The following is an 8,057-nucleotide window of genomic DNA, read 5'->3' as shown; positions in this document are numbered from 1 at the left end:
GTAAAGTTTACTTTGTAAGCCTGAAAGACGAATTTTCTAGGCATTAGCTCTGCTTCCTTTTCAGAGCTTAAATCATACACTATTATTCAATGATAATTGTCACCTTTCTTTCCTGTCCTTAATTACCTTCGATTAACAACAATGATAATATATTAATAATACCCTCCACTTCCCTCCAAGCAATTATAGGTATTTCAGTTACATTAACTAATATCAACCCATCAACCCTGTAAGGAAGGGAAGGGAAGATATTATCTTAATGAAGAGGATGTTTGAGCACTGTGACTTACCCAAACAAGAAACAGCTGAGGTGGACCAAGCAAGGATTTCTTGTCTTAGGTAGGAAAACATCTCAGCCAGGTGTTTATCAATTTGTCAGGATATTCCTTCAGGGTTGACTCAGTATTCATTGTTCAAAAAGCTGATGTCTATTGAAAATTGTCTCCGTCCCACAAGTAATATTTGTCAGGTGACTTGGGTGTAAATCTTTTTGCTAGAAGCTAAAATCATTGACCAGAATTTAATTTTACATGCTAATTTTCAGTCTCTTAATTTGAAGGTAAATAAAATGAGTCAAATGCTGATGCCTAAAATCTTTAGTCTTGCTGCTGTTGCCCATTGGCCATTTCAGAAGAGTCACGTGATGAAGATGCTTTTTAAATTAAACTACTGGCAGCACCGTAATGCCTATATTTCTTTGGTTTTCAATTACGAGTGGCTCTTCTCAGCAAGTGTTCCATGATGGTTGAGCCCTTCTTGGGAACCTGGAAGCTGGTCTCCAGTGAAAACTTTGAGGATTACATGAAAGAACTGGGTGAGAAATACCATTACAAATTTGGAAATTGGCAAAGCACTTTGTGATGTGATTGGGTTTGTACTTTACCATGAATTTTCCTACAATTATCTTCCTTTTGTGATCCTAGGGTGTATTCCTATAGACTAACATAATTTATGCTTCTACTTTTGCTTTTTTAAATTACTAGTAATAATTGTCTCTTTTTGGAAGACTAGGCCCACAGACACCTCTGTCCAGTCATAATCCATATATTTAAGCCCATTTATCCTTTTTGAAAATACTTCACCTAACTTCTAGATAGGATTTCATTTTAGCTTGGTCATTTCATTTAATAACATTTTTCCCAGCTTCAAATTTATAGACAGTAATCACTACCTACAATTAAATTGATCAATTAAATTTGTTTCAAGGTTTGCTTTAAGTTATAGCTTTAAAACAGCAGTATCAACTAACAAAATTTCTAGTTGGTTAATTTTTAGAGTTCTCATACATGTGAGAGATATTTTATAAACATGATTTTGAAGAATTACAAATCTGAAGAAACAGAACATTTTTACTCACTGAATGTCTCACCACTGGATATTCCTCAGAATTATAAACCCTACCAATCCTTTAATGGCTAACTCAAGTCATATAGTTACACATTAATTATAATCACTTGGGTGTATAATAGCTAAACTGTTCTTTACTAATAGAAGAACAGCAATTATTTCATATTTTTCATATTTAATTAAGAGAAACCTCCCTTGTAGTAAACTGTATACAAAGCCAAGGACTTTCTTGTCTCCAGTATGTAAGTTTTTTTTTAACTTACATAAAATGCTCAATGGATGCTTACAATTATTAATTATGTTTACTCATTCTAGACAATGAAATAACAATGCCTTATCCCCATAATAAGTCAATGTGCTTATAAATGTAATATTTGTTCCTCTGATGTAGTCAATATTCACTTTCTCAGAGGGTCATAAGAAACAAGTTTTTCTGTCTCTTCATAGATTTATAGACTCACTTGTTTTGAATAAAAATTGGGGCGGTATATTAAAAACTTGGGCCTTATGGCCAGAATAGCACTTGTGTTGACTGGGAGTTGGGTTTAGGCATAATACAAGCAAGAATAACAGCTGAGCAGTTTCTATGTGCCAGTACCATGCTAACCCCTTTCATTTAACCTTTTAAAACATCCACTGGCTGGGTACAGTGGCTCATGTCTGTAATCCCAGCACTTTGGGAGGCCAAGGCAGGTGGATCACCTGAGGTCAGGAGTTCGAGATCAGCCTGGCCAACATGGTGAAACCCCATCTCTACTAAAAATACAAAAATTAGCTGGGCATGGTGGCATGTGCCTGTAATCCCAGCTACTCGGGGGGCTGAGGCAGGAGAATCGCTTGAACTTGGGAGGCAGAGGTTGCAGTGAGCTGAGATTGTGCCACTGCACTCCAGCCTGGGCAACATAGTGAGACTACTGTCTCAAAACAAAAAACAAACAAACAAAAAACCTGCGAGGTTAAGTATACAGTTATCCACACTTTACTATTGAGAAAACTGAAGGTTAGGAGAGGTAAATAATATGCCCAAGCTAGCAAGTGGCCAAGTTAGAGCCTGGGTTTTAACCATCTCACTCTTCTTTGTGATGCAAATGTCTAACACTGCTTCTCTACAGTAAGATGTGTCATATCAGTTCCACAATCTAAATGTGAAATGGAGTTTGATATCAGGACAGAGAAGGAGTCAGCTCTTCTGCCCACCAACTGCAGGAGTCAAGTTTGACCACAGGAAATTCCCAACCAGAACAATAGGGCCAGGCTCTAAGTCAAACTCCTCCCGCACCCACACGGTTGTTGTAACACTCCACAGGGTGAAGTGCAAGCATTTGATCTCTTGAAAGGCACCATAGAAATTTACATTTTAGAGGAAGTGTAATAGTCTCAGAGAGTGAATTTAGCTTTTCAAAATGTCACATATATACCTTATGAGTGGGAGGATCTAGCTCAGCCCTGATATCACAGAAAACATAAAATAAGTTACTGTACATTATCCAAAATTTCAAAATAGGTAAAGTAAGCATTCTTTGAAAATTGACTTCCGAAGTGATTGTTAACAATGTCTTAATAAGGTCCAAGGCTATCTCTGTCTTATAGGAGTGAATTTTGCAGCCCGGAACATGGCAGGGTTAGTGAAACCAACAGTAACTATTAGTGTTGATGGGAAAATGATGACCATAAGAACGGAAAGTTCTTTCCAGGACACTAAGATCTCCTTCAAGCTGGGGGAAGAATTTGACGAAACCACAGCAGACAACCGGAAAGTAAAGGTCAGAACTAATTCTTCCTGGTGTTCAACAATCAGGAAAAAGTTAGAAGGTGGTTAGGCATGGTTTACTCTGTAATTTGATTTATCACCAAGTCTGTCTGGGCTTGTTCTGTTAATAGTCGCACATCTCTAAAGTTAATCCTTTTGCTAATTATTTTGATGGTTAACAATAGGGCTAAAAAAATTCAAATTGTTTTCATTTCATTTTTTCTTATCTCTTTGTCATTATATGAAAGAGCACATAGAAAGAAACAACTAAACACAAATAGCTTACGCATTGTTTGCCTAGGAAAGAGCACTAATTGAATAATCTCTTGAGACTTCTTCTAGTTTGATAGTACTAAATCATGACAATAAAAGTGAGGATTTTAAGAAAAGAATTTCAAAATAGAAATTAAAAAGTAGATATGTGGTCTCATGTAGGTTAGAAAGTAGTGAGTTGCTACTTCTGATTTCTTTATGCATTTATAGAGCACCATAACATTAGAGAATGGCTCAATGATTCACGTCCAAAAATGGCTCGGCAAAGAGACAACAATCAAAAAAAAAATTGTGGATGAAAAAATGGTAGTGGTAAGTATTCTTTAAATTGAAGTCTTTATATGTTCCTATTTGATACATGCCTTTCAAGTTACTCAATTGTTTTTGCATCCTGAATTAAGGGTTTGGTCTGAGGAGAAAGGGGCAGGGCAAGTTTAGCCTGTTATCTACCAACTCTAATAGATGCCTCTTTGCTTTCAGGAATGTAAAATGAATAATATTGTCAGCACCAGAATCTACGAAAAGGTGTGAAGAAAGGCCCACAGCAATGAAAACTTGTTCACTGACAAGGAACTGGTACTTGAAGAAGATATGCCTCAGGCCTAGTGATTTTTAAAAAATGTCTCAATATAAGTTTGCTTAATAAAAGCATCAAATTAAGTGCAAATTAAGTGCATTATCAAATAAGCTATTTAATAATGAGGATTAGGAACAGACCAATGAATTGATGAGGCAAGAAGCTACTTGCCTGTGGTGTGACTGTAACAGCACCAAATTCCCCTCTGTCCTCCGCCCACCTGACTTCCACAGTCCTTGAGCTCTCACTGAAGGACCCACTCCATTTAGGTTAAGGCATTCTACCAAAGCCATATGGAAATTCAGGTGATCTCCTAGGCAGCACAGATTCTAAAAACCAACATTGCTGATTTTTTTATTTTTTCAGAAGTGTGGCCCACTTAAAGCAGATACATAGATTAAATGATGATGATACAGACAGATAGATAGCACTAAATAGAGACTGGATGTCATAAGACTGGACTGTGGATAAGTTGCTGTAAAAGAGCATTTAAAACAGTCATCTTGTTTCTCCATAAATCCATTTAAAATAATCAGGCTGGTGCATCTGTCACAACTGTTTACAACTTAGCCTTTGCCATATGACATTTTATTAAATGCCAGTCCTGAATTTCTAAATGTCTAGTAAGAATGTAATTGTTAGAGCTACACACAGTCCCTTAATAGTTTCACCAAAGGCTGTTGGTAGAAATTGATGTTCTCAGGGCTTAGGGTAAAACAGCCTAATGGAGGTAAAATTAAAGGACAAAGCCTAAAATGCTGTGGGTACCTATAGCAGTGGGAAAAGGAGAAAGAAGGAGGGGGAATTTTGTAAATAATCATTTTGTGCCTTAAACTGAAACATAGATCATATTTGGTCAAATGTAAGTCCTTAGAGTCATGTCTATTCACTAGAGCAGAATGTCCATGTAATTTGTCATCCAAACTGGACGAAAATTAAAATTGAAAAGGGGTACTATTAACAATTACACCTGGAGAGTAGGCATAACCTGGGACTGCTCAAGGCAAACTGGGGGTTACTGGCACCTTAGTAAGGGTGAAATTGAAGGGTAATAAACAAAAGGACTACAACATGGGGTTGAGATATGAACTGAATCCCTGGCCAAGGAAAGAAACTAGGGTTGTCACATTAAACCCTGAAGATGTCTGAGGTTTCAGCTGTGGCCAGAAGTAATGGGCTTGGTGCTGGCTACGCAGCTGCTGGATGTGGGCAATGATGGTCATCCCAGCATGCCATGTCCTCCTCCTTCCTAAAGGACTTGAGTGTGTACAAAATGTAACCATGCGTGTGTTCCAGAAGTCAAGATGGTGTTCAGCCCCAGAAGTAGTGCCTTGCACAAAGGGGAACATAGACCAATGCCTCCTTAATCAGCCTCTGCAAGGGAGCTGGAAATGACATCTGCTTTAGTGATGTCTCAGAGCAGGGTCAGAGTTTTCCACAACTGTTAGGAAGAAGAAATTATGCTAAAAAGCACTAAGCACTTACTCACTTAAATCTTTGACTTTACACAGGCACGATTAAGAAAAGAATAATGCTGTTCCTAATTTTCAAGATATTTCTCTTTTCATATATGTCAAAGCTCAAACTACAATGAGCCTGAATAAGAAACAAAACCCCTATGTTGAGTATTTTAGTAGGTGGAGCCAAAGATACTACTCCTGAAGAAATCATTCATTCATTCATCCACAAGTTCTTCTCGGTGATCACTGTGTGTCTGATGCTGTCTTAGGGATTAGAAAACATTAGAGTTCGGTATGGTGTTCACAACTTCCCTTTTATATTTGATGTAGCAGAGTCATGTTGAAACATGAATCCTTTTAATTTCAGTCAAATCATGTGAAAATTTTCTTTTAAAAATACATTAAACGGTATACTTAGAATCATTGTCTTTATTAAGAACTTTCACATAATCAGTCTCTTGGTACATCTGACTTGCCTTCAAAAATTATCATCTGTCTCTAAGTTAATGATAACGTGATATTTGTTATGTTGTATTAGATTTATTATAGAAGAAAGATAATGAAAGAGGGACTTTTCATTATAGTGAGTTAATGTAAAGCCATTATTTGTTTACTTTCTAAGCAGGTTTAAAATAAAATAAGTGAGAGAAGTTTCTATTCTCTCACATATAAATATAAATAAAATATGAATATTAAATAATCAGAATATAAATATTCAGAATATGATATTATATTCAGAAACTAGGGTTGTCACATTAAACCCTGAAGACCTGTGAGATTTCAGCTGTGGCCAGAAGTGATGGGCTTGGTGCTGGCTACACAGCTGCTGGATGTGGGCAATGACGGTCATCCCAGCATGCCATGTCCTCCTCCTTCCTAAAGGAATTCAGTGTGTGCAAAATAATATAATTCAGAATATAATATTCAGAATACTTATACATATTTTTGTAATATATAATTTATAAATATATTTTATTCTGAATATTTATATTATTGTATGTCAAATCCACACTGAAGTTTGTAGGAAAGTATTAATTATTTAAAGATCAATCATACTGATGCCTTTATTAATATATGAGTCAAGAATCATTCACCAGATTTTCCTTGCTATTTAACACCATTAATAAAGTACTGAATAACAATTATTAAAATTAATTAATTAAAGAAATTAATTTAATTAAGTAAAAATTAATTTAATGATTACACTAATATATAATATAGAGACAATTATACATTATATTACATTCTATGTTAATATAATAAACATTTATATTGTTAATTATATATTGTATTATGTTACATATTATTAATATAATAAAATAAGTCATTAATATAATTTATTATTTAAATTAAAATTAATTTGTTTTAAACATTTTTAGTAGTACTTAATTTTTATGCTTTTTGCACAAAAATGCAATTAGCATAATGGACATGCTTTTCTTCACTGGCTGTAAAAAGAGAATGGATTATCCCAAAGATAGTAACCAAAAGTAGATGAAACATTAGGATGAAGTATCAGGACATAGTCTAGTCCCAAAACATACACTCTTATGATTTCTATCCTGAACATTTAGGCCAAAAATATAGTCTATTCATTTTGGAGTTTGGCATCCAGGGCCTTGTGTCCCTTTTTCCAGGAAGATGGGGATTGACCATCTAACTACCAGCCCTGCTCATAGAATGGAACTCACCTGTTGACCCAGAGATGCACGCCGTGAATGGAATGGGGTTGGAGGACCAGTCAGACCTGGACTGGAATACTGCTTCTGCCATTGGCAGCTACATGAGCAAGCATGAGCTGCTTAATCACTTAAATTTTCTCCTTTGCAAAATGGAGACTTGTCTACTTCTCCGGGTTGTGAGAGTAAATGAAGCCTTATAAAAAGGACTGACACAGAAAATCCCTCAGGTCTTCTCATTTTTTCCAGATCCCCTTCTGAGGTTATAAGGAAATTAGAATGCAAAGAGTAGGAACAATGTAATTGTTGAGCATGTGCACTAAGACAGTGAGCAGAAAAAGAGATCAAGAGGGTCTCAGCAGAGGTAAGCTTAGAGCAACTAATTGAGAAAAATGAGCAGGGAATATGGATTCTAGTTTACTTTGTAAAACAGAGTTTGAATATGAGTAGATGCTTATTAAAAATAATATCTTTCAAGACATAAGTTACAAAACAATTTCCCAAAAGTTATCTTTCTTGATCCTCAAAATAACCAATATTTTACAGATAATAAAACTTCAGCCCAAATGAAATCCATTTATTATAGTAAGTGATAAAGCTAAATGAGAACTTATTCCAAATTCACTATCACATTCTATCTTCTTAAATTAAGAAATAATGTTCAGAACATGATGTAGCACAATTTGAAAGCCACTGTGACAGAGATGGTTAATTACCCAGTAGAAATCTGGGGTTACGCTTCCATATTATAGCATTGTTGCTAGAAAGAGTCTGCCAGCCAGGCACTGCATTGCCCAGTCCCTCCCCTGTCTCCCTGGGGCCTTATGACAATTTTGCATTAGAAAATGAGTAGAAGTGATATGTGCCACTTCTGGGTCAAGGAAATCTGTGCCTGCCTGCTTGGAGGAGAGGACTCTGAAACCTGAGGTCATGGTATAGGCACAAGATAAATGGATCCAAGGCCTCTGAGT

The 8,057-nt window shown here is 35.9% G+C and overlaps 1 protein-coding gene across 1 annotated transcript; it reads left to right on the top strand.

Moving 5' to 3' along the window:
- The first annotated feature begins 691 nt into the window (after window positions 1-691).
- FABP9 (fatty acid binding protein 9) lies at window positions 692-4,031 on the top strand. Its single transcript, XM_002819214.4, has 4 exons — window positions 692-814; window positions 2,938-3,110; window positions 3,581-3,682; window positions 3,851-4,031. The coding sequence occupies exons 1-4, from the start codon at window positions 739-741 to the stop codon at window positions 3,899-3,901; spliced, it is 402 nt and encodes a 133-aa protein (XP_002819260.4). The 5' UTR covers window positions 692-738; the 3' UTR covers window positions 3,902-4,031.
- The last annotated feature ends 4,026 nt before the right edge of the window (window positions 4,032-8,057 follow it).

Source organism: Pongo abelii, chromosome 7 (genome assembly GCF_028885655.2).
Source record: "Pongo abelii isolate AG06213 chromosome 7, NHGRI_mPonAbe1-v2.0_pri, whole genome shotgun sequence".
NCBI classification, from domain to species: Eukaryota; Metazoa; Chordata; class Mammalia; order Primates; family Hominidae; genus Pongo; species Pongo abelii.
The sequence above is the reverse complement of the archived record's forward strand: the minus strand, read 5'-3'. Positions and strand labels throughout refer to the sequence as shown.